Source organism: Thamnophis sirtalis, unplaced genomic scaffold (genome assembly GCF_051295495.1).
Source record: "Thamnophis sirtalis isolate CommonGarterSnake01/CBP01778 unplaced genomic scaffold, rThaSir2_p1.2 scaffold_14, whole genome shotgun sequence".
In the NCBI taxonomy this organism is placed as follows: Eukaryota; Metazoa; Chordata; class Lepidosauria; order Squamata; family Natricidae; genus Thamnophis; species Thamnophis sirtalis.
This window is the reverse complement of record NW_028261394.1, coordinates 48,419,779-48,444,355: the sequence shown is the minus strand read 5'-3', so window position 1 is coordinate 48,444,355 and position 24,577 is coordinate 48,419,779. Positions and strand designations below refer to the sequence as shown.

The 24,577-nt window shown below is 55.7% G+C and overlaps 3 protein-coding genes across 4 annotated transcripts in view; 2 read left to right on the top strand and 1 right to left on the bottom strand.

The window, feature by feature from the left end:
• GALNS (galactosamine (N-acetyl)-6-sulfatase) overlaps positions 1 to 13,517 on the top strand; it is a 45,791-nt gene extending 32,274 nt beyond the window's left edge. The window contains exons 12-14 of one of the 2 annotated variants that reach the window (XM_087728516.1): positions 1,863 to 1,984; positions 10,309 to 10,426; positions 12,951 to 13,517. In XM_087728516.1, the coding sequence (XP_087584642.1) occupies positions 1,863 to 1,984; positions 10,309 to 10,426; positions 12,951 to 13,037 (327 nt within the window). In that variant the 3' untranslated portion in view covers positions 13,038 to 13,517. The remainder of the gene's footprint in view (positions 1 to 1,862; positions 1,985 to 10,308; positions 10,427 to 12,950) is intronic. The other variant, XM_087728517.1, reaches the window with a different exon arrangement.
• A 1,245-nt stretch (positions 13,518 to 14,762) lies between these two features.
• On the top strand, positions 14,763 to 18,481 carry APRT (adenine phosphoribosyltransferase). The gene is given in 6 exon segments (XM_087728731.1): positions 14,763 to 14,922; positions 15,791 to 15,894; positions 16,437 to 16,534; positions 16,536 to 16,571; positions 16,801 to 16,879; positions 17,660 to 18,481. Coding segments are annotated over 6 exon segments (591 nt in total). The 5' UTR covers positions 14,763 to 14,791; the 3' UTR covers positions 17,803 to 18,481.
• Positions 18,482 to 19,223: 742 nt separating this feature from the next.
• CDT1 (chromatin licensing and DNA replication factor 1) lies at positions 19,224 to 24,528 on the bottom strand. Its single transcript, XM_087728933.1, has 10 exons — positions 24,176 to 24,528; positions 23,657 to 23,800; positions 23,134 to 23,348; positions 22,780 to 22,974; positions 21,957 to 22,102; positions 21,584 to 21,669; positions 21,316 to 21,504; positions 21,060 to 21,191; positions 20,241 to 20,442; positions 19,224 to 19,387 (listed from the first exon to the last, which is right to left on the bottom strand). Exons 1-10 carry the CDS (start codon positions 24,506 to 24,508, stop codon positions 19,224 to 19,226), a joined length of 1,806 nt encoding a protein of 601 aa, XP_087585059.1. The 5' UTR covers positions 24,509 to 24,528.
• Positions 24,529 to 24,577: the final 49 nt, after the last annotated feature.

Here is a 24,577-nt window from a genome sequence, read left to right as displayed (position 1 = left end):
AAATTACAATCGTTCTGGCTTTGCCTTTTATTAGCTGTTGTCGTTGTGTTGTTTTCCTCTCTCGGAAGAGATTTGGGCTTTTCAGAAAAGCCAAGCTTGCTGGGTCTCTGGGCAGCCAAAGGTGAAAAGGTCCATTGCCTCCATAGCCATTCAAAATCCATTCGAAGGTTGAATGGATGCAGATTATCAAAGCCCTTCCTTCCTTCCTTCCTTCCTTCCTTCCTTCCTTCCTTCCTTCCTTCCTTCCTTCCTTCCTTCCTTCCTTCCTTCCTTCCTTCCCTGCCACTGAGACAGGGATCTGTGTAGGTAAATGGGATTTCAGGAGTGTCTAACCTTTCTTACCTTACTGAAAAGCAGAATATTAGCTGCTCCACTGACCAGCCTATCCATTAAAGACACACGGGGATATTTTGAGAAAATTGTTTGCCAATCACATCCCCTCCAACGTCTGCGAAGAGACTTTTGGCTGAAGGCTTGTTTTATGTGCAAGCAGAGTGCAGCTGCGCCACCTCCCTGCCCTCCCTCCCTCCCTCCCTTAATAGCCCCCTTGGTCTTCTGGGAAGCAACGGCAGTCTGGAAAGATGGCCTTGGAGGGGGGGCCCTGTGGGGGGATCTGGGCTGGGCTGCTGTGACCCTCAGCGATAGGCAAGGAGGAAGTTCCTGGAAGAGGCCCGTGTGTTCCTTCCCTGACTCTGCCAAGGTGGAGGCAAGAATGAGATAATATAGTCTGGACGTGCCAGGATGGAGAATGCCACCTGAGGCAGAGGGTTGGCACTTAGCAATAGCAATAGTTAGGCTTATATACCGCTTCATAAGGCTTTCAGCCCTCTCTAAGCGGTTTACAGAGTCAGCATATCGCCCCCAACAACAATCCGGGTCCTCATTTCACCCACCTCGGAAGGATGGAAGGCTGAGTCAACCCTGAGCCGGCGAGATTTGAACAGCCGAACTGCAGAACTAGCAGTCAGCTGAAGTAGCCTGCAGTACTGCACTCTAACCACTGCCCCACCTCAGCTCATTTCTGTGCCACCTCGGCTCACTTCTACCCATGAGTGCTTTCCTATGAAGGATTAAGAAATAACGCCCAGGGAGAGAGAAAACGAGAGAGAGGGGAGAACTTGCCCTCTTTCCTGCCACGCCTGTTGTCCTTTTACCACCTGTGTAGATCTGGACCGAGCCCGTCCTGGGTGCGATGGCTGGTGTCATGAGGTCTGGGAAGGGTCTCATCTGTCACGGAGCCTTTTTCAGCCAGGCAGGTTGCTGTCCCTACAACATCTGGGCTGCCCCGGAGGTGTTCCAGGCTGCGCTCTTGTGTGCCCATGTGTTGGTGAACGAACGCAGAGGGCGGACTCCTGGCAACTCCTGACATTATGGACGGACGTCCCAAAGGAAATTTCCCAAAAGGCAACTGGACTTTCTTTGGGGTTTTCTTTTCTTGAAAACGTTTCGCTTCTCATCCAAGAAGCTTCTTCAGTGAAGAGAACTGAAGAAGCTTCTTCTTGGATGAGGAGTGAAACGTCTTCAAGGGAAAAACCAAGAAAGTCCAGTTGCCTTTTGGAAAAGCAGCTTTGGGACAACCCTGACCTGGAGGACTGAGAATCCCCGGAGCCCACCGGACGGGCAGGTGGAGGGTGCAGTAAGTAACTTAGAAGGGGAGAAAACTGGTCCCCAAAGGAACAGTCCGCATCTTAGCTTGATGCACCAAAGGCCCAGATGTGGCCTCTGCTGGATGGAGAGAGATGGGTGAGATGCCGGCTAATGAAAGCGGAAACCATTTGGGCCTCTGCTGCAGCTCCTTTGCCTCCCTTTGCCCCCTCCCTCCTCCTCCCCACTGACTTCCTCCTCCTTTCCTGGTGTTTCAGGGCATCGATTTCTGCCCGGGGCAGAATGTCTCCGGAGTCACCACCCACCAGCAAGTGGAGCACTCCAAGCTCCCCCTGATCTTCCACTTGGGGAAGGACCCTGGAGAGAAGTATCCGATCAGGTGAGGGGGGGGAGGGTACCTGGGCGAGGGGAGCCTCCCATCCAGGGAAGGGAAAGGGGTTCCGGGGGACGTGCTGGTGGGGAGGAAGGCAGCGCCACTGGGGGAGCCTTGGGTGATTCCGTCTCCTCCGCTCCACGGATCAATCCAGAGGAAGCTGGTTTTGGAAAGGGCTCAGGTTAAACTCCTCCCCGTCTCCAGTCATGGGAGAAACACCCCAGGTTTTCTTCCAGGGCTGCAGGCAGCCTGTGTGTCTCTGTGTTAATTTAACTTAATTGTCCCCCTTGGCAGCCAGCCTGTCAGGGGTGCCTATGCTAATTGCGGGTGGGGGGCAATCACTTGTCCAGAGGTAATTTGACTTCAGGCACGTGGCAGAAGGGCCGTGTTGCCTGCTGGCCAGCAAAGCAACCGCATTCCTGTCCACGGGGAAGGGGACGAATGCTGGGCCCACGGGAGGCTTGGCCTCTGGCCCCTTTTTTCCGTAGGCGGCCATTGGGGAGACTTGTAGTTGTAGTAATTGTTGTAGTTAGACTTATATACCGCTTCATAGGGCTTTCAGCCCTCTCTAAGCGGTTTACAGAGTCAGCATATCGCCCCCACAGTCTGGGTCCTCATTTCACCCACCTCGGAAGGATGGAAGGCTGAGTCAACCTTGAGCCGGTGAGATTTGAACAGCCGAACTGCAGAACTGCAGTCAGCTGAAGTAGCCTGCAGTGCTGCATTTAACCACTGCGCCGACGGAGGCTTCTTCTGTGAAGGCGCAAGCAGAGCTATGAAAATCAACCCTCAGCAACTGAAGATTTGTGCACTTCAACTCCCAGAATTCCCCAGCCGGCCGCGAATTGCAATCCACACATCTTAAGTTGCTGAGGTTGAGTAACCCTGGATATAGGGCCAAGCAGCCCTCTGGTGTAAAGGATGAAAGGACACGGAAAGAAGCTTCAGGTGGAGCCAGGTCAGCCTCCCAGGGGGAGCAATTCTAGAAGCAGGGGGGAAGCCCCCACCCCACCTTTGCAGGTGACCCAAACCATTTTGCCCCCAGGGTTCCCGCCCCTCGGATTCGCAGCCATGCTGGAAAGGGGGGGGCAAAGAACCTGAGACAGGAGTGGTGGGGGGAAGCTGGTGTGCTACCCGCCCCCACCCCTTCCTCTCAATTCCGAGCTGATGTTGCTGCAGGCCACAGCAGGGTTAACCACGGAGTGAGCTCCGTCCTCCGGATCCCCTGCAAGTGGGGGGGGGGGGAGAAGGGACAGATTGCGGAGGGCACAATTACGCTAAATGAACTAAACACACATCACACCTGTGCCTGGGACCACCTGCCTCCCCTTCCATTCCTGATTGGCCCTCCGGGGACCTCCCGGAGGTAAAGTGTTAATTAGTGTAATGACCCTGGGCTCCAGTCCACTCCGTGCCTTCATCCAGAGTCTGGAATAATTCCGGTACACGGGGGGGGAATCTCGCAGGCGGCCTCCCCTCCGCGCCACCTGCTCACCCAGCGCTGGCTGGCTCTTCCCTTTCATTCTTCCGCTGCAATTCCCAGCCGCCCTTGAGGAGGGTTGGAGAGACGGAATGCAAATCAAGGGCATCCCGCGGGCAGAGCGGTGCGTCACTTGGCAGAGGCATTCGAGACACCTGTGCCAGGCGTAGCTCCACGAATATTGTGGATTCGAACTGAGCTCCCTTGATTTTTGGCCTTGCCAAGCACCTCCATCCCTCTGGGAGCAGAGGGGTGACCGGGACTGGACTGCCACCAGTTTGTGGATGGGTGCTTCTGAGGATGGGAGCCCGAGGCCTGTCTGCAGGAGAACCAGGCTTCCGTTCTGCCTTGAGTTGAGCAGGCCATTCCGGGGTCCTCAAGATGGTTGAGATGCCTCCATCTGGGACTCTTGCCTGTCCTTGTACGGCAGGGTTCCTCAACCTCGGTGATTGATGTTAAGAGGTCTGGACTTCAACTCCCAGAATTCCCCCAGCTAGCCTGCTGGGGATTTATTGCATTCTGGGGATTGAAGGCCAGGCCTCTGAAAGTTCCCAAGATTGGAAAATACTGTCACAGAGGATCTGCTGCTCCATAGCACAGGATCTGTCCTGCTGTGCGGTAGGTTTCAGGTTTCAGGTTTCAGGTTTATTGGGATTTATATGCCGCCCTTTTCCCTGAGGGGACTCAGGGCGGCTTACAACCACAGGGGAGGGGAAGTGCAAGGTCAAAACAAACACTTTGTGAACAAAAGAAAAATAATAAAACACAACTTTCATTCAGCAATCAAACACTCGGGCGGGTAATTGGAAGCCTATCCCCAGGCCTGCTGGGAGAGCCAGATCTTGAGGGCTGCGCGGAAGGTCTGGATCGTGGTGAGGGTGCGGATCTCCATGGGGAGCTCGTTCCATAGGGTCGGGGCAGCAACAGAAAAGGCTCTCCTCCGTGTGGTCGCCAGTCGACATTGACTGGCAGATGGAATTCGGAGGAGGCCCAGTCTGTGCGATCTGATTGGTCGATTTAGGGAGGTAATCGGCAGAAGGCGGTCTCTCAAGTACCCAGATCCACTACCATGGAGTGCTTTAAAGATGGTCATCATTATCCTGAAGCGCACCCGGAGACCAACAGGCAGCCAGTGCAGCTCGCGGAGGACAGGTGTAACGTGGGCGAACCGAGGTGCGCCCACTATCACTCGCGCGGCTGCATTTTGGACTAGCTGTAGTCGCCGGATGCACTTCAGGGGCAACCCCATGTAGAGCCCATTGCAGTATTCCAGTCTAGAGATCACAAGGGCTCGAGTGACTGTTGTGAGGGCCCCCCGATCTAGGTAGGGCCGCAACTGGCGGACCAGGCGAACCTGGGCAAATGCCCCCCTGGTCACAGCTGACAGCTGGTGATCAAAAGTCAGCTGTGGATCCAGGAGGACTCCTAAGTTGCGGACCCTATCTGAGGGGTGTAGAATTTGACCCCCCAGCCTAAGCGTTGGTGTATTAGCCAAATTATTGGGGGGGAAACACAACAGCCACTCGGTCTTATCCGGGTTGAGCACCAGTTTGTTAGCACTCATCCAGTCCTTAACGGCCTCCAGACCCCGGTTCATCACGTCCACCGCTTCATTGAGTTGGCACGGGGCGGACAGATACAATTGTGTATCGTCCGCATATTGATGGTATTTTATCCCGTGCCTCCGAATGATCTCGCCCAGCGGTTTCATGTATATGTTAAATAGTAGGGGGGATAGGACCGAACCCTGAGGTACTCCACATGTTAGGGGCCTCAGGGACGATCTCTGCCCCCCCACTAACACCGACTGCGACCTGTCCGAGAGGTAGGAGGAGAACCACCGCAAAACAGTGCCTCCCACTCCCACCTCCCGCAGTCGTCGCAGAAGGATACCATGGTCGATGGTATCGAAAGCCGCTGAGAGGTCAAGGAGAACCAGGATGGACGCATAGCCTCCATCTCTGGCCCTCCAGAGATCATCGGTCAATGCGACCAAAGCGGTTTCTGTGCTGTAACCGGGTCTGAAGCCGGACTGGAAGGGGTCAAGATAGCTAGCTTCCTCCAAGGCCCGTCGAAGCTGAAAGGCCACCACCTTCTCAACAACCTTCCCGATAAAGGGAAGGTTGGAGACAGGACGAAAGTTGTTTAAGATGGCTGGATCTAACGATGGTTTCTTTAGGAGGGGTCTCACCACCGCCGTTTTGAGTACGGCGGGGAAGTGCCCCTCCCGAAGGGAGGCGGTGACAACCGCCTGGATCCAGCCATGTGTCACCTCCCTGCTGTTAGCCACCAGCCAGGAGGGACACGGGTCCAGAATACAAGTGGAGGCACTTACAGCTCGGATGGCCTTGTCCACATCCCCAGAGGCAACTTCCTGGAACTCAACCCAGAACTGATGTGGCAAATGATCCTCCTGTGTCTCAGCTGGATCTACTGCGGTGGAGTCCAAGTCCGATCGAAACCGAGCTACTTTGTCCGCCAAGAATTGAGCATAATCCTCAGCCCTACCCTGCAAGGGGTCTCCCGCATCCCTCCTATTAAGGAGGGAGCGGGTTATCCTGAACAGGGCGGCTGGGCGTGACTCGGCGGACGCAACCAAGGAAGAAATATATGATCTTTTTGCAGTTCTTAATGCTCGGACATAGTCCTTGGTGCAGGTAGTTAAGAGTGCTCGGTTTGCCTCGGACCTATCGGACCTCCACTGGTGCTCTAGGCATCTCCTCCGGCGTTTCTTCTCCCGGAGTTCCTCGGTAAACCAGGGAGCTCTCCGGGATCCACTGACCCGGAGGGGCCGTAGTGGCGCAATCCGGTCGAGAGACTCCGACGCCGCCGAATGCCAGGCGGCAGCCAGAGTCTCCGCCGAACTGTGGGCGAGGGTATCAGGAATAACCCCAAGCTCCGTCTGGAACCTCAAAGGGTCCATAAGTCGCCTGGGGCGGAACCACCTGGTCGGTTCCTCCTCCCTACGGTGGGGGTTTGGCCTCCGGAAGTCAAGCCTCAGTAGGTAATGGTCTGACCACGACAGGGGTATGATCTCATTACCCCTCAGACCAAGATCACACATCCACTGCTCCGAGAGAAATACGAGGTCGAGCATGTGACCCGCTGCATGGGTTGGGCCCCGAATTACTTGGGTCAAGCCCATGGCTGTCATGGAAGCCATGAACTCCTGCGCCCCATCAGAGCGTTCACCGAGCGATGGCAAGTTGAAATCCCCCAGAACTATAAGCCTGGGGAACTCAACTGCCAGCTCGGCTACTGACTCGAGGAGTGAGGGGAGGGATGCTGCAACGCAGTTGGGAGGCAGGTACGTTAGCAGCAAACCCACTTGACCCTTGAGGTCCAACTTTATCAGCAGAGACTCACACCCGACAAGCTCCGGAGCAGGGACCCTACGAGGTAACAGAGACTCCCGGATTACAATAGCCACACCGCCACCCCTTCCCTGGGCTCTCGGCTGATGAAGCACCTGAAATCCCTCTGGGCACATCTCTACAAGGGGGACTCCTCCTTCTGTGCCCAGCCAGGTTTCAGTAATACATGCCAGGTCTGCCCTCTCGTCAACAATTAAGTCCCAGACGAGGGGAGCTTTGTGGACAACAGACCTGGCATTTAGCGACAACAGCCTGAGACCAGGGTCCTGACTACTCGCGCCATCTGGTCTTGGAGTGGGACTCCTAGGGCCGGAAGGAGGGATCTCTGTAATGTAGCGAACCCTCCTTCCCCGGTAATGGCCAGCCCTAAGGTCCCCGCCGTATCTGCCTCTCCCTGTCACGACCGCTATGCTCCGACCCACTCCCATGTCCATGGCCCCCCCAACCACCCCGGTTCCTCCCGCCTTCCCCAGCAGGTCCTCCGAGTCAAGCATTCTCATTTATCCACTCTAACAAATCCCACGTAAGAATTTAAAACATATAAAATACAAGGTAACAATTACTAAAAGTGGGCCATTCATTCAATTCCAAGCAACTCCCATGCTCTCAACATTCTATTTAAAATTGCGCAGTTATAATCTATGATGATACGGAAACAGTGGAGGAAGCGATGGTCTGCTCCTCTCCCTTCTTATGTCCTGGGGAGATGTCCTTAGCCACCAAGTCAAAAGTACATAGTATATAAGGTGGGTGTAGACAAACAAAATTGAGTATAAAGCTCCAGAGTTCGTAGACGGTTCCCATATAGTCTTGCCCCGCTGGTGGAGGTTAGCGGGCTGTATATTCGAAAGTCTCTTTCTCAAAGATATATAAGGGCCCCAATGTAGGAGGCCAGAGTTCGAGGCTAACTTGCACCGCTCTTGTAAATGGAAGGAAAGTTGCTGGTATTTTCGGGGCTCAGTCCTTGTCCCTGCTGTCGCCATCCTCTATTGCTCCTTGCCAGTTGGCCACAGTCCTACTCCTCTTAATAATTAAGTGAGCAGGGAGCAAGGTCCGGAAGGGGCTACAACGATAATAAATAGCAACAGCAGATGATAAATAATAAATTAGGTAACAGATAGTAAAGTGAGCAGAGGTAGATCCGAGGGGGGGGGGGCGTCTAGGGTAGTAGCCAGCACGACCATTCAATCTGTAGATTCAGTGCAGCCTCCAACAGCTTCCGACAGCCCCCTTCTTTAAAGTAGACTGAGTTAAAAAGTTCACCCCTCTTAGCTCACTAGTCACTCACTAGTCACCAAGACTCACAGACACAGTCACCACCACTCAGTTCCAGCATAGTCAGCAAGCTGGCCGGAAAGGAGGATGTAGGATGTAAGAATGTAATGCTGTGAGTCAGCTGTTTAGCTCCGCCATTTCCTCCATGCTTTCCTCCACGTTTTTCTTCTAAGCTCAGCAGCCGCTGTTCCGCTGCTCTGGATGACTGATAGGGCCGGGGGCCAGCGGGTAATCGGCCAGGGGGGCTCACCAGCAGCACCAGGGGCTTCCGAAAAAGACCAGAGATGGTAAGGTGGTAGAGGAGGCTCCGAACGCCCACGCGCCGCTCTCACCGCCGCGCGCCGCCGTCGCCGCAGTCCTCGCACAGCTGGGTAGCCCGGGCTGCCGCTATAGTAAAAATGCGAGCCTCCGGATTTCAGCAAGTCCTATGGATTCCGGAGCTCTTGAGCTCTCCCAGGAACTGTTTTCAGCTGTTTTTGCGGTCCGTTTGGAGGCTTCTCGGTGCTTTTTCGCCAGAATTAATGTGGAGCGAAAAAGCCCGGTCGCCATTCCAAACCCCAAGGTAGATCCCTTAAAGCAGTGTTTCTCAACCGTGGCCACTTGAAGATGGCCGGACTTCAACTCCCAGAATTCCCCAGCCAGGGGAATTCTGGGAGTTGAAGTCCGGACATCTTCAAGTGGCCAAGGTTGAGAAACACTGCCTTAAAGCTTGACTTCCTAGCTGAGCAAGCAAGATCAGATACACCAGCCGGGCAACTTCCCTTTGCCAGCTTCCTTCCTCCTTGCTCAGGGTGGTGGTCCAGCTCCCCCCGCCCCCCCCGTCAGCTTGATTGCAAGCAATGAGACACACATCACACACTTCCTTTGGGGCACGGGAGTGTTGCCCAAGAGGATGCTATTGATTGGCGTTTGCGAAAAGGGCTGCCACGAGACGCCCCCCAGGCTTGTGAGTGCGGTTGATCTTGGAGGAGGAAGACAGCTGGGCACCAGCGTGAGCTCGGACAGGAAGCGGAAAGGAAGCCTGAGTGGGCCACGGTTTGAATGTGATTTGCACTTGTTTGTTCCCGCGGGGACTTTTAATATGACAGACAGAATGAGATTGCTGAGTTTCAGCCCTAAGATGTGCTTGAAAGAACACCGCCATTAATCCACTTAAACAAATACCTGCCAATGTTTATAATCCTGATAAAAATAAGGGGGCCAAGAGGAGGGAGGGGCTGCTCCTTAAGGTAGGGGCCAAAACCCCAGCAACCAACTCCCTTCCCTCTGCCTAGAGCAGTTAGTGCAACGGGAGTTGAGTTTGAGTTTAGAGTTTTATTTCATTTGTATGCCGCCCTTTTCCCTAAGGGGACTCAGGGCGGCTCACAACTCAAAAAGGGAAGGAGGGGGATACAAACAGTTTAGCAAGAACACAAAACAATACATAGTTAAAAAGCACAACAATCATACCATTCGAAATAGGGGCAGCGAATCTTTAGCCCCAGGCCTGTCGGAACAGCCAGGTTTTAAGGGCTTTGCGGAAGGCCTGGAGGGTGGTGAGGGTTCGAATCTCCACGGGGAGTTCATTCCAGAGGGTTGGAGCAGCCACAGAGAAGGCTCTCCTCCGGGTAGTCGCCAGTCGACACTGGCCGGCGGATGGAATTCGGAGGAGGCCTAGTCTGTGGGATCTAATTGGTCTAGTGGAGGTAATTGGCAGTTAGAGTTCTCTTCCAGTGATGGGAACTTTCTCCTATGGGGGTGGGGGTGGGGTTGTTGATCACCCCCAAGAGCCACAGCTCTGTTAGGGACCGGGGAGTGGGAGGGGGTCTGCTCTAGAGGCAGAAGTCTTCCCGTTTCAGCCTCTGAGACCCTTAACTGGAAAGGATCAGGAAGCAATTGATGAGAAACACTTTGGACTTTTAGAAACCTGGGACACGTACCCTGATCCCCTGGGAGGAGCGAAGTTCCCCTTCCCTCGAGGGGTTTGGGAAGATACCAGACAGTCACCTGCGGGGGGTTGCCTTCATTGGGATTCTTGCGTTGAACAAGAGGTCAGACTGGATGGGCTCAAATGGACCCATCCGGTTCTGGGATTCTACAAAGCTTCAGTTGGCTGGGTTGACTGGCTGGCGTGTCCTCAACCAACCTACGGCTTAGGAAACGGTTGGGAGTAACAGCAGGTTCCTTTGGGGCTGCGTGACGGCTGTGTGGTTCCATTTCAGCTTCTCCAGCGCCGAATACCAGTTTGTTTTGGAAAGAGTCTCTCCCGTCGTCCAAGAGCACAAGGCCACGCTGGTCCCGGGGCAGCCTCAGCTGAACGTCTGCGACAGGGCAGTCATGGTAAGGCTTGGCGTTGGCGGGCTGTGTAACGTTCCCGTGGTTCGCCCATGAGGCCAATGGTGAGAAAAGACAGGAGACGATCTTTCTCGGGATGGAGCGACCCAGATTGGGGGTCTGAGAGCCCCTTTTATTGAGATAGGACAAAGGCAGGAGGAGCAATAGCATGTGGTTAAAAACAGCCTGTAAAAGTACAATTTCTAATCTACTGCTCAGGGAAGTTCTGTCTATATATGGTCAAATCCTGGGCGTCATTGGTAGGGCACATCTCAGGATGTTATGTTATGAACTATCAGGATGTTATGGGGTTTTAGGAGTTTGTTTTCTCCTGTGTGGTTCAGCGTGGCTCTGCATGCCCCGTTATGAACTGGGCCATGGGGGACACACACCTAGACAAGGAACTATATTACAACAAGCCGAGCTGATTTTCCACCCCTGGCTCACCTCCCTCTTCTAGGACAGGGAAGATGGGGGGGGGGGGGCTGGGGAGGGAGTGTCTGGGGGGCTCTGCAACTATATTACAACAGGGCTGTTGTTTGAGGGTGCCCGAGATGGGAAGAGAGCGGGCCTCTGCAGCAGTTCTAGTTCATCCAGGGCCCTAAGCCAAGGTCTATGGAATGACCTCTTAATCAATAAACCACAATTCCCTGGGTTCACGTTGGCCTGAGCCACAAGCCATAGTTTAGAAGCCACAATGGCTTGCTTTACATAACCTGAATCAAAACCACAACAGGGAGGCAGCTTTTGCGGCACAGGAGGCTCCCCTGCGAGCCTCTCGAGTGGCTGAGCTTCATGGGATGAGAATGAATGCCTTCTGCCCCACGGCTTCACTTCCTCCCTTAGCATTGGAAAGTGGGCTTTGAAAGCTGATGGGCTTCCCAGGGCCTCCTGCTCTTCTGGTTGGGCATCATTGCCCCCTGGTGTCAGCCATGCAGAATTCAGAGCTCCGGGAAGGGGCTGGGCCAGGTAGGCAGGCAGGCAGGCAGGCAGACTCTCCTCAGCGAAACCCCTGAAAGGAAGGCCAGCAGGACGGAGTGGGCGAGGATGGCCCTTCGGCGACTGACGGCCAGATTCGTCCATGGGTGGATGAGAAAGGGAAAGTTGGAGCTGTGCAGGGAGAAGGCGCTGTAAACGCTCGGTAGCAGGTGGAAGTGGGTGGGGCAGCCTTTACCAGCGGGCAAGGAAGAGAAGAGGAAGATGGCACAGGTTGGCAGAGAAGTGGGGACAGCCGATGGGCTGACCGGCCGTCCGGGGCTGGTTCTCATTAGCCGATGTGGGGGAAGTTGGCTCTGCATCTTTGTCCAGATGAGTTTTGAAGGGGAAGGGGCTGCTTCACAAAGGGTTTGCTCTGAAGAAAGAGGAAAGGAGACTCAGAAGGAGCAAAGGATTTTTGCCTGGATGGTTTCTCTCTCCTAGTGCCCACGGTTGGCAGCTGGCTTGGGCAAAGCCTTCTCTTCCTCCTCCTGAATGGCCGGAAAGACTTCCATGTTTTTTTAGCCTTGGCACACGGCACACGCAGCCCACCCCCATCACTCCAGCGGTTGGCTACCCTCTCCCGACCCTTCTCCTCTCCCCCCTGCCCACCCTCCAGGAAGGGACGGTCCCTCCTTGGGCGCCTGAAGAGCCTTCTCTCCCTCCTGACACTGCCTCTCCTCTGCCCAATTTGAGCCAATTCCAGCAAGCCTCTGGGGGACCATGGCTGGTTCTCCCCCCCCTTCAGTGTCGCTATGTAAATGCCTTCTAATCCATCAGTGGCCAGACTAATCCATCAAACTGCTCATTAAAGCACAAATGTTCTTATCGGCCTCACCCCTCCTGGCCTCCCGAGGCTCCTGGCAGCAGCTCCGCAAATCTGCCCGTGCTAAACCATTGCGGAGCATCGGCCAAGGGCCTCGAGTGACAAAAGGTGCATCTTCGAGCCCAAAAGGAAGAACCCCACTGTGCAAAAGACTACACAACAGAACACACAGCATGGGATCCTAGGGCTGGCAGGGCCCTCAGAGGTCTTCTAGTCCAATCCCCTGCTCGAGGTAGGGTGTCCTACACCGTCCAATGGCTGCCCAGTCTATTTCGAATTTTCAGTGGCTTTCTTGGCCTCCTTTCTTGGTTCATTGACATCCTGGGGACGGGGAGGCCTTAGAGCTCCACCCTCTCTAGTTTGGCCTGTGCTGAACGCCTGAGGGGTACCCGGCATGGCTGTTTCTCATCCAGTGGGCTGATCCATCAGCCACAACCAGCACTGATGTTTGTGGCATTTCCCCTGCGAAAGCTGCAGCATAGGAGTTGTGGGGAGTTGGGGTGGGGGTGGGGCAAGGGCTCTTAAGGTGGGGAAGGGGAGCCACTGCATCTCAGTCACAGGACCAAGACCCACACTGGCTTTGCAAGGGTTTCAGCTCCACTTCCAAGGGTGCCACTTTTGGGGAAGCCGAGGGATCCAGGACTGGCGTCACCCTGGCACAAGAATCCTTGTTTGTGTGATGAGGGCTGACTCACACACACTCTTTCTGTCTGTCTGTCTGTCTTCCAGAACTGGGCTCCTCCAGGCTGTGAGAAGCTGGGGAAGTGTTTGAAAGCCCCCCCTCCTGACCCAAAGAAATGCTTTTGGCCACACTGAGGCCTTGGCAATCCACTCTCCGGCAACTGTTGTGCACCCCCCTCCTGTGAGAAGGTGACTCCGGCTGCTGCTGCTGCTTGTTCAGAAGAATCCATCCCAAGAATCATCTCAAGAGGGGTCGCTTTGGCACAGGGGGGTCTTCTTCTTTGCATTGGGACGGTTTTAATCTCTCTGAAATGAACCTCTCCGGAAATGGGGGGAAAAAACCCCGCTTGATCCTCTTGCAGGGAGGGAATGGGCTGCAGGGGAAGAGATTTGCCCCCTTTTGGATCCGTCTCAGGATCAGCCAAAGCCTTTTCAAGACTCAGGTGCTCTCCAGTGAGGACCACCTGCTTTTCAGGAAGAGCCAAATCCTTACATGAAGGAGCTTCTGCTACTGTGGTTTGTTTTTTTTTAAACGAATCAGTTTTATATCTGTTGAGGCCAATTTTTTAATACTGCTGAGCATTTGTAAGAAATGAAGGCTGGTTATATATATGAGCGGTCCGTGGTCGTCTCCTTTTTTGGGGAAATCCTTTGCCAAAATAAAGCAATGGATGTTGTTAGGAGGCCTTTGAGACCGGGTGTCAGCTGCGACCTTCATTTAGTAATCAGGAAAGAAACCACTCAACTCCATTTGTCTGAAATCAAGTGTACTTTTACTAATTATAAACGGACAGTAGCCAAGCTAAGCTGAATCTGGTTAACTAGGCGCGAAAGCGAATAATATCATGTATAATTCAATCCCCTCCCCTTGGCACCCCAGTCCATAGTCCAATTATAATGCACCCAACTGTCAGGTGGGAGATAACTTCAAAAGGCATCACCAGGATGGAATGCCGGAGAGTTAACCTTGGCGGGAAACTCCCTTCCTCCACATGCGCAGTAAGGTGGTTAGGACAGTGTCTAGACCAGTGTTTCTCAACCTTGGGAACTTGAAGATGTCCGGACTTCAACTCCCAGAATTCCCCAGCCAGCATTCGCTGGCTGGGGAATTCTGGGAGTTGAAGTCCGGACATCTTCAAGTGGCCAAGGTTGAGAAACACTGGTCTAGAATCTTCCTCCAGCATATCATGAGTCCCCTCCCAAATACCATGTCCCCTCCCTCCCCGTTTCCATGTCCGGACTTCAACTCCCAGAATTCCCCAGCCAGCATTCGCTGGCTGGGGAATTCTGGGAGTTGAAGTCCGGACATCTTCAAGTTGCCAAGGTTGAGAAACACTGGTCTAGAATCTTCCTCCAGCATATCATGATTCCCCTCCCAAATACCATGCCCCCCCCTCCCCGTTTCAATGGCAGCCGAAGCAAGAGCCTGACACCGGGACTTTGGATGTCCGTGCCCCAAGGCTCCCTCGGGGATGGGAGCAAAGGCTGCATCCATGGGAGGCTCTTCATCCTCCAGGTTGTCCCAAAGGGGCTTTCTTTGGAGAGGCAACTGGGCTCTCTTACTTTCCCTTCTTTGGAAACGTTTCGCTTCTCCTCCAAAAGGAGCAAAAGTTGCAAAACCTCTGCGTGGGGCGGGCGGGGGTTGGGGGGTCCCTTTGCTCAGCCGCTCTTGTGCCCCGCCTGCGAGGGGAAAAGGGGAGGAGGAGGAGGAGGAGAACCGAGCCCACCTGGGACCTTGCGCGCACCTTGGCACAGCCGCGGGAGGCGTGGCGGCTTCCCGGAACGGCCCACCCCTGTCCTGCAAGGGGGAGGCGCCGGCGGGCACCGCTGAGTGTCCCGGTAGCCCTTCCCTGCTTCCCCCGCTCCGGCGCAGTGGTTCCTCCCCGCGCATGCCAGTTCTTCCTCCGGAGAAAGGAGCAGCCCTTTTCGCCATGAGCTCCGAGGACGAGCAGAAGCGGCGCTTGATCCGCCAGCGGATCCGGGATTTCCCGGACTTCCCCTCGCCCGGCGTCCTGTTCCGGTAAGCGCCCGGGAGAGCCACGCGGGCCGGGAGCGGGGCGCCCCCTTCGCTGCCCTTCGGGGCAGAAGCCAAGAAGCCGCCCGAGCGCCCTTTGCCCGGCCCCGCCGTGCGGGAATCAGGCGAGCAAGAAAGGAGGCTGCCCTCGTGGAAGGCGCCCTGGGCGGGATCCGAACGCGGGACTCCCCCGCCGCCTCCCCGAGGGACCCGGGAATCCCCCCCGCTCCTCTCCACGGCTCTGCGGCGGCGGGCTCTGCCTTCCTTACCTGGCCGCAGCCCCGAGCTCTTCCCCGCGCAGGAGAAGCCAGGAGGGGGGAAAGGAGGAGCCTCCGCGGGAAGAAGGCGCTTGTTGGAGGGGATTATGGGTCTCTCGATCGCCCTTCCCCGAGCCTCTTGCCGGCTCGACGGCCCCGTCCAGAGCTCCCATTTTCAGGGAGGCCAAACGGGGTGGGGGCGTGAAAGGGACTCCTAGAATAGCAATAGCAATATAATAGCAATAGCAGTAGACTTATATACCGCTTCATAGGCCTTTCAGGCCTCTCTAAGCGGTTTACAGAGAGTCAGCATATTGCCCCCATCAATCCGGGTCCTCATTTCACCCACCTCGGAAGGATGGAAGGCTGAGTCAACCCTGAGCCGGTGAGATTTGAACCGCTGACCTGCTGATCTAGCAGTAGCCTGCAGTGCTGCATTTAACCACTGCAGGCTACTCTGCCCCCCCCCCCACCCTTTCCCACATTGGAAAGGCAAGCAGGATCAAGCCAGGCTTCCCCTGCCCCACCCCCCTTGAAGTGGACCGAAGAAGGGGGCCTTTCCAGCCTTGTGGCGGCCCTCCCCATCCTTTCCTTCTCCCCCCCCCCCCCTCCCCCAGGGACATCAGCCCTATGTTGAAGGACCCCGTGGCGTTCAAAGCGGCCATCGACCTGCTGGAATCCCACATCAGGGCCTCCCACAAGGATATCGACTACATTGCAGGTGAGACACAGAGAGAGAGAGAGCCTCCTCCGTTGTGTAGCTTTGGGTGGGATGCAATAGGATAAAGACCCAGGCCCCTCCAGCCCTCTGGAAGGAGCCCAGGACCTGAACCCTGCCAGCAACTCTCCCCTCTTCCTGCAATTTGGTGACAGCTATTTCCCCAAAAGTCCTAAGACAGTGTTTCTCAACCTTGGGGACTTGAAGTCCTGTGGACTTCAACTCCCAGAATCCCCCAGCCAGCTCTGCTGGCTGGGGGATTCTGGGAGTTGAAATCCACAGGACTTCAAGTCTCCAAGGTTGAGAAACACTGTCCTAAGAGCTTCTTCGTGTCTTCGCTTTTGTTGCCTTCTCCTGTTTCGATCTTCCTTGGAAAACTTTCTGAACTTCGCTTCCTCCCAATTGTGCCAAGTTTTAATGGCGGCTTCCTTGAACTCGGGCACAGGTGTGTTTCCTCACCTGCTGCTTGCCAAGACGCCCTCCTGCCCCTCCTGATGGACTTGCCCTCTGAAGGGCTGACCCCTTTCCTCGCTGTCTTCTGCCAGGCCTCGATTCCCGCGGCTTCCTCTTTGGCCCAGTTTTGGCTCAGAGGCTGGGGGTTGGATTCCTGCTCATCCGTAAGAAAGGGAAGCTCCCCGGGAGCCACCGAATCCATCTCCTACGCACTGGAATATGGGAAGGTGAGTTTGTGCAGCTCCAGCAAAGTTGCACCAAACACTGGAGGTTTTTAAGAAGAGATGAGACGACCATTTGTCTGAAATGGTATAAGGTCTCTTTGCTTGTGAAGGGGGTTGGACTAGAAGGCCTCCAAGGTCCCTTCCAACTCTGTTGGTGGCTTTTTGGCTGACCTGCCAAGGGCAACCTGTGGGATTAGGGTGAAAGGCCGTTTGTTCCCCCTCCTTCCTGCAGGCGGAATTGGAAGTCCAGAAGGACACAGTGGAGCCCGGACAGAAAGTCATCATAGTGGACGATCTGCTGGCAACGGGAGGTAATTGATTGGTGGCTTCTTGCGACACCAGAACAACTCTTGCAACTTCTGAATTGTTTCGAGACACTTCGCAACTTCTCCTGCTGTGGGACATGCTGTACCCTGTGGTGGGGCAGGGAGGAAATTCGGGGAATTCCCAGGAGGGCACAAGTGAACTCAGTTGTAAAGGAAGAAGAGGTGGGGGCGATGAACTCAGGCTGTGGTTTGGCAGGGCAATTGCAACGTCCTTTTTAAAAGTTCCATTTTTTATAGCAGAAAATAAGAAGCTGCTCTTAGCACAAAGTGTGTTCAGCCACAATATTGTTTCTGGTGCTAAGAACTGTGAAGGATCAAATGGGAGGTTAGCACCTCCAGCCCCATATGGCCACCATCTCTGCCAGTTGCAAGGCCACAAGTGGGGCAGGATCCATTCCTTCAAGTCCCATCCAGGACGGCACCTCATCCAGAGGCCACGCGGCCATCATAGTTGGCATCCAGAGTGGTAGCGTGGCAAAGGTGCTGACCTGGGAACGGAGAGAGACCTCTCTCTCTTGGAAGGCGAGACCTAAATTTAGGGACCAACCTTGACTGGCAAATCGACAAAGCTTATCGCGTTAATTCTTGGCTGGCAAAGCAGAAGCAGCTTCCTCGAGACATCCTTATATATTTTACTACAAGAGAGCTTAGAAATATGGTACTACGAGAGACCTCACTCTCTTGGAAGGCGAGACCTAAATTTATGGCAACATTTTCCCATCAACCTCTTTGGCTGCCCTAACAGCTCTTCTCCTTCCCTCCCAGGTACCATGCGAGCCGCCTGTGAGCTGATGACAAAGCTGCAGGCCGACATCCTGGATTGCCTGGTGCTCATCGAGCTGTCCTTCCTCAAAGGTGTAGAGGCCGTGAAGCCCTTCCCCCTCTACTCACTCTTGCAATACCACTGATTCCTTGGGCCAGTCCTCCCCGCAACTCGGCTCCATCCACCATCCAATATTCCCAATCTTGAATTTCCCAAGGAGGGGTTGGGGGGGGGGGTTGCCACTTCTCTACATGCTGGCCAAAACCTTGAGCAATCCAGAAAGTGCCCGTGTGATCCCTTACATGCTTAAGCGGCAAGCAGAGTAGTACCTTAAGTACGATTTGAAACCTGGACCAAGGGCAGCCAAAGGACTTTGGCAATACAGCCCCACTGGTTATGTAGCTGGAGCATGTGTGGGTCTGTTCCCAGGAAGGATGATGTGGTGTTCATCTCCAATGCGTTCATGTTCCCTTCCAGAAGCTAGAGGGAAATAAGATGGGCCCCCCACTGCCTCCAGAAAGTCCCTTTTGCTGGGTGGGTCTGAAGCAACCCAACCGTAAATCCATTTGAATTCACTCTTAATCCCAGGCATTGAGTTCAGTCCCATGACTGTTCCTGGCAATTCTACTGAAGAAGAGGCTGAACGTGCCCATCTGCATACTTTGCATTCCTTACTAGGCAAAGATGTGTTTTCTCCTAGCTGCCCTGTAAGGGGAGAGTTATATTTTGTGACTAGAAGGCTCTTTATTTTGCTACACCAGAAATCAGTAGAAAGAAGAAACACTTCTGTAAAACTATTTCCTATTAAAGACACGCTGCTCTTGTGCCTGGCCCTGGTGGGGTTTCTTGAGGCCCTGTGGGTCACCCGGTCGTCTGTTCAGGGGTCTGGCGTGCCAGGGGGGCCAAAAGCCTCAGTGGAACTGCTCGAGGGGGGGGGGGGGGGTCTGCGATTTAGAAGCGTTTGTGCACCGGAACCAGCCTTGGGCTTAGGAAGAAGGTGGTGGTGGGGTGGTAAGAGATGAGCTTGTCCAGCTTCAAGTATAAGTGGAGTTTAATGCCAAGTTTCGTATGCAAATCACATTTCAAGACAGAACAAGCCTTTCTTTAAAAGAAAAAAAAAATAGAGCATTCCTCTTTGACTCATGGACAGGATGTGGGATTCCAGCCTCCCTCCCTTCCTGGAAAAGCAGCCATACTTTCTCCAAACTGGCCGAGAGACAAAAATGTTTTGTGCCTTTAAAAAGGTGGTTTGTTGAATCATGTAACGATGCCTCCCCCCCTTTGGCTCTGCCAAAAAGCTTGTGGGTTTTCCATTGGAGAGAAAAATCCACTCCTATTTCCATCTAGATCAGCGTTTCTCAACCTTGGCAACTTGAAGATGTCCGGACTTTAACTCCCAGAATTCCCCAGCCAGCGAATGCTGGCTGGGGAATTCTGGGAGTTAAAGTCCGGACATCTTCAAGTTGCCAAGGTTGAGAAACACTGATCTAGAACAAAGGTGTTGCTTCCCCCGGAAGTCCGTTTTCTGGCCATCTCCCCCCCCCCCCCCAAATATATATATATACATCAGAGTTTCTCCTCTTCCCGCTTTCTCGCCTTTAGCCTCTCGGTTATGATATTGAGATCCATGGCTTTGTCCAGCTTCAGGTAATTCTCCTGGCGAATGGCAAGGACGCGCACCCAATCCGGCAGGAGCTCTGCGAAAAGGCGGAGGTGTTTCTCCATCTCCCCTGCAGGGGAAAAGGGGTCACGTAAAGAAGCCTGCCACATTCACATCAATTGCGACGAGGGTCCTCGATGGGCAGGGGGCATCCCAAACACCAGAGAAGCCATTGCTGGGGTGTGTGGGGGTCTAGACGAGGTGGCGCAGTGGTTAGGGTGCAGTACTGCAGGCCACTTCAGCTGACTGCTATCTGCAGTTCGGCGGTTCAAATCTCACTGGCTCAGGGTTGACTCAGCCTTCCATCCTTCCGAGGTGGGTGAAATGAGGACCCGGATTGTTGTTGGGGGCAATATGCTGACTCTGTAAACCGCTTAGAGAGGGCTGAAAGCCCTATGAAGCGGTATATAAGTCTAACTGCTATTGCTATTCACGGGGGAAGCACTGCGGGGGGGACCGAAATCTCAATTCAGCAGGACAGCATTTCTTCTGCAGATCAGATCTCCAGTCTGCGTTTCCGGCTGAATCTCTGCTGCACTAAATCTAACGCAGTGCTTGATTTAGGGGAACTGATCCGCTCAAACTTTAAATGGTTTAAGCCAGGGGTGTCCAACGGTGGCAAATTCTGGCATGGGTGGCAAAACCTGTGGATTTGCGGACTTAAAAGAGATGGCTGGCTGGCGGACGGGGGATTTTTGGGGAGTTGAAATCCACAGCTCTTTTAAGATCCCGGAGAGGCCTTGTGGCTCAGCCGGAGAACTCTCAGTCCAGGCTCCCCTGGAGCGGTTTTTCCTGTTGGGGTTGCCGCGTCATCTGGGCTACCAAAGGCGGTCGGGCTTTGTGGTTACGGAGGAACTAGGCCTAGTTGGCAGCAGGCAGCCTCCTCCCTTCCCTAACGCCCACCACCCGCCTGCCTGCCTTACCCGTGGGCATGAGCGCCTGGTAGCTGTCTATCATCCGCTGGCATGCCACCTCCATGGAGAGGGCTTGCTTCTTCTCGGCCACGAAGACGTTGCGCAGGAGACGGGCCATCTCCGGCAGGCGGGCCAGCATGGCCAGGCGCTGTTCCTGCTGGGGGTTCCGGGTCATCAGCGCCTGCAGCTTCTGAGCCTCTTTGGCCCTGACCTGGGGAGAGAGGAGGTGGGTAAGGGGGCGCTCTTTGGCACCACCGGGGGAATTCCAGCCGTGGGCATCTGGTGCCTGGGCAACAGAACCCTGAGGGTGCCCAGCTTTGACTTGTTCCCACGGCAGGGTTTCCCAACTTTGGCAAGACTTGTGGACTTCAACTCCCAGAATTCCCCAGCGGCCATGGTCTTGGAAGTCCCCACCATTGGGGAAAACGGGGGGTGCCCAGGCACCAGATGGGTCCTAAGAGGAGGGGTGGCCGTGATCTCCCACCGCCAGAGGAGGAAGAGATACAAAGCTAGTTGCCAAGGTGGCGCAGTGGTTAAATGCAGCACTGCAGGCTACTTCAGCTGACTGCAGTTCTGCAGTTCAAATCTCACCGGCTCAGGGTTAACTCAGCCTTCCATCCTTCCGAGGTGGGTGAAATGAGGACCCGGATTGCTGTTGCGGGTGATATGCTGACTCTGTAAGCCGCTTAGAGGAGGGCTGAAAGCCCTATGAAGCGGTACATAAGTCTAACTGCTATGGCTATTGTTGAAGGTATAGAAGCTAGAGCTCAGGCAGGGAAGCTGGCAGTGCCCTGAGTTAGCAGCAGCTCGAGGGGCGGGTAAACTCACCCTTTCTACTAAGGACTGTGAGACGCCCTTCAGGCTGCTGGGGGTTCCGGGCAGAGCTGGGCGAGGGGGTTGCGGGCTGGAGGGGCTGCTGTCTGCCGTCCTTAGCACCAGATTGGCTAGCGCCTTTTCCATCTGTTTGGGGAGGCGAAAACGCAGGTGCTCTTTTTAAAAACCATTTGCAAAAAAAGGCTTGTGTGTACAGCTCAACCGTTGGCAAAACTGCCCCCCTCCGCACTCCCCCCCCCCAGGGCTGTACCTTGGGCGTCAGCATGCCTTGTGCCTTAGCCAGCACCTCCTGCGCGGTGGTGACCTTGTCCACGTGGGGAGGCTGGGGCAGCTCAGCGGGCACCACGTCAGGCACTTCGTCTACCCGGAAGTGAGGGTGCCAGCGGGTCAGCTTGTCCTCCGCTATCACCATCGGAGGGTCCAGAGAAGCCAGGAACGCCTGGTGGGAGGCCAAACACAAGTCTCAAGGCATGGGAAAGGCCAAGCTACCCCCCCCCTCCACCCCCGGAAGTGCTTGCCTTGTGGTGCTCCTTGACCCTGGCCGTCAAGTTCTTGGAGAAGATGCTCCGGCGTTCCATCAGCCGGGATGCGGTCAGCTTCTCCCCTGGGAGAGAGAGAGGAGGAATCAGCGCACAAGTGGCAATGCTCAGGGTGACCCCCTCCAATCTTAGCCCCAACCCCACAGGCCTTAGGGAAGCCAGGAAGGGGGTGGCATCAGAGGTCCTTGTTTCCCGACAGTACCTGGGGCAGAAAAACCTTCCTTGCGGGAGGGAAACGCCCAGCCACCCCCTGCAGACAAACACCAAGGCGGGGGCTCACACAACGCATGGCACCTTTCCTTGGTCCTCGGGGGCTGCTGTACGAGGCAGGGGGCCTCCCGGCCAGACCCACCTGTTCCCAGCCCTGGTTCGATAGTCAGCTGGTAGCTGCCTGGCTTGCCTGGTCCACCGAAGGAAGGGATGTTTCTCTCTTGGCGCAGAACGTAAGAGCCTGGGTACACGGCCTTTATCTGTCCCAGGTGCCGTTCCTCAAAGCGCCTACAGGACAGGAAGCAGTTTAGGGGGCAACATCAGCTTTCGTGGCCAAGCCCAAAGCGGGCCCTGCGTGGATGGGAAGAAGCCTCCTCACGTCAGCCCCACGGAAAGCTCCAGTCTTGCATCTGGACGGGTGTCCAAGCCTCATCCATCGGCTGGCTGGGGAACTCTGGGAGTTGAAGCCCACTGTAACATTCCCGTGGTTCGCCCATGAGGCCAATGTGGAGAAAAGACAGGACACGACCTTTCTCGGGATGGAGCGACGACCCAGATTGGGGGTCTGAGAGCCCCTTTTATTGAGATAGGACAAAGGCAGGAGGAGCAATAGCATGTGATTAAAAACAGCCTGTAAAAGTACAATTTCTAATCTACTGCTCAGGGAAGTTCTGTCTATATATGGTCAAATCCTGGGCGTCATTGGTAGGGCACATCTCAGGATGTTATGTTATGAACTATCAGGATGTTATGGTGTTTTAGGAGTTTGTTTTCTCCTGTGTGGTTCAGCGTGGCTCTGCATGCCCTGGTATGAACTGGGCCATGGGGCACCCACACCTACACAAGGAACTATATTACAACAGCCCACAAGACTTAAAATGGCCAAGGTTGGAGCCTCCCGGCCTGAAGCCCTGCTTGCCCGGGTGCCCAGCAGCCTCCCACCCAGTGCCTGAAAGGAAACTCACTTGCGGGTCATCTCCTGCACGCCTTTCTTGACCTTGGCAAAGGTGACCGCTTCCAGGCGGTTGAACATCATGGCCACGAGGGTGTCCGTGCTGCGGAACATCTCGGCCAGGACTTTGTACTTGTAGGGCAGGAGCAGGCCGGGGGGCACGTCTTCCGCGAGGGTGTGGAAGCGCTGATAGGCCGGCACCTTCTCACTATAGCCAGGAGGGGAGAGGGGGGCTTCAAACGTTGGCCTTCTCTATCCGGCCGACTGAATCAGACCTGCCCTCGGGTGAGCCAGTCGTGCCAGTGACCCAGACACACACACACCGCCCCCAACTCTGCTTTGCGGTGGGCAGAGCGGTTTTCCCCACCTGGTCTCTGCGGTGGATTCCGGCTCCTTCCTTTCCTCTTTTGGGGAGAGTTTCCTCTGGCGAATCTGGGATTCCAGCAACCGGGCCCGTTTCAATCGGCTCTTTAGGTCCCCGCTGGATTCCAGGTTGGCAGCTCCGCCCTTGATCTTCTGCACCAGGCTGTGGATCTTGCCCAGGCGGCCCCTCAGCTCCAGGAGCTGCTTTTGGGGTGCGTCCTGCGCCGGAGGTGGAGATCTCAGCAAGGTGGCTGCCCCCTCCTCCCTGTCTGCTGGGGTTGAGCAATGAAGCAGTGCCCGCTTTGCAAAATACCCCCCCCCCAAGGAAAAAGGAAGGTTGGGAGCTGCTTTAGAAGTGGGGGAAGAGCAAGGAAGGCTGGCCAGGACACAGGGAGAGGGCGAGCAGGATTGGCACTGGTGTCTTGGGTCAGTTCAAGTCTGCAATGCAGGGGGAGGGTCCAATTTTGGCAACTTTTAAGCCCCGGGGACTTCAGCTCCCAGAATTCCCCACCCAGCCCTGCCCTCACCTTCTCCTCCGGACTGGCCAGGGCCACCGAGGTGCCCCCCAACTTCAAGCCAGGCGAGAGCATCTCGTTCACCAGCTCCTTTGCTTCCTTATCCAGGGAGGAGGGGCTGGGAGACCCCAGGGCTGCGGTGGGGCAAGCAGAGACCTGGAACACAAGCAGAGCCTCAGACCCCCAGCCAGTCAACCCTCAGGGTTCACCCCCCCGGATGCCACAGGCTCGAGAACACCTGGCTGAGATGGGGCAAACCAGGAGGGGAGGCCCAGAAGCCACCTTGTAGGGGAGATTGGGCAGGTTGGCAGGACACGGGGCTTCTGTTCACACAACCTAGTATCAGCCCGGGTTCAGAGCAACACGTGGAGACCAAGCAGACCCCCCCCCAATTCCCCCAGGCGGACCAGGTCGCGGGGAGGGGGCTTAATCCGAGCGGGCTCACATGGCTGCGCCCAGAGCGGGGCTCGGATGCCGACGAAGGGACCCTGCAGGAAGGGCCGCGGGGGGCGGGCAAGAGGGGCCACTCACCGCCGGCGCCCCCTCTTCCTCCTCGGCCATCAGGAGCCTCTTCCTGGCGCCCCCTTCGGGCGGGCGGCGATGCGGGGCGACCTGGCCTTTCTCCGCTTCCATCTCGGGCTCCGAGCGGCGCCTCTTCCTGCTGCGCGGCCCGGCCGGCGGGGGTCCGGAGCCGAGCGGAGTCCCCGGCGGAACCAGCCGCGGCTTCTGCTCGGGGCTGGCCCGGTCGGCGCCCGGCTCCAGGCCGGGCTCCCCCGCCGCCCCTTTGCGCCCCTTTGCGCCCCGCGGCTGCCCCGGGCCGGCCTTGCTCTGCGGGAAGAAGCGGGTCAGGCGGAGCTGCGCCATCTCGGCCGCCGCTGCTACAATGTGGCCACTTTTCCCGGGCCGCCTAAGCCCCGCCCACCCTTTTCCCGC

Coding starts and splice junctions, on each gene's coding strand:
- CDT1 (XM_087728933.1), bottom strand. CDS start 24,508: ATGGCGCAGCTCCGCCTGACCCGCTTCTTCCCGCAGAGCAAGGCCGGC. Junction 22,975..23,133: donor GAATCCACCGCAGAGACCAG/GTGGGGAAAACC, acceptor TCCTGGCTATAG/TGAGAAGGTGCCGGCCTATC. Junction 21,505..21,583: donor GGGTCAAGGAGCACCACAAG/GCAAGCACTTCC, acceptor GCCTCCCACCAG/GCGTTCCTGGCTTCTCTGGA.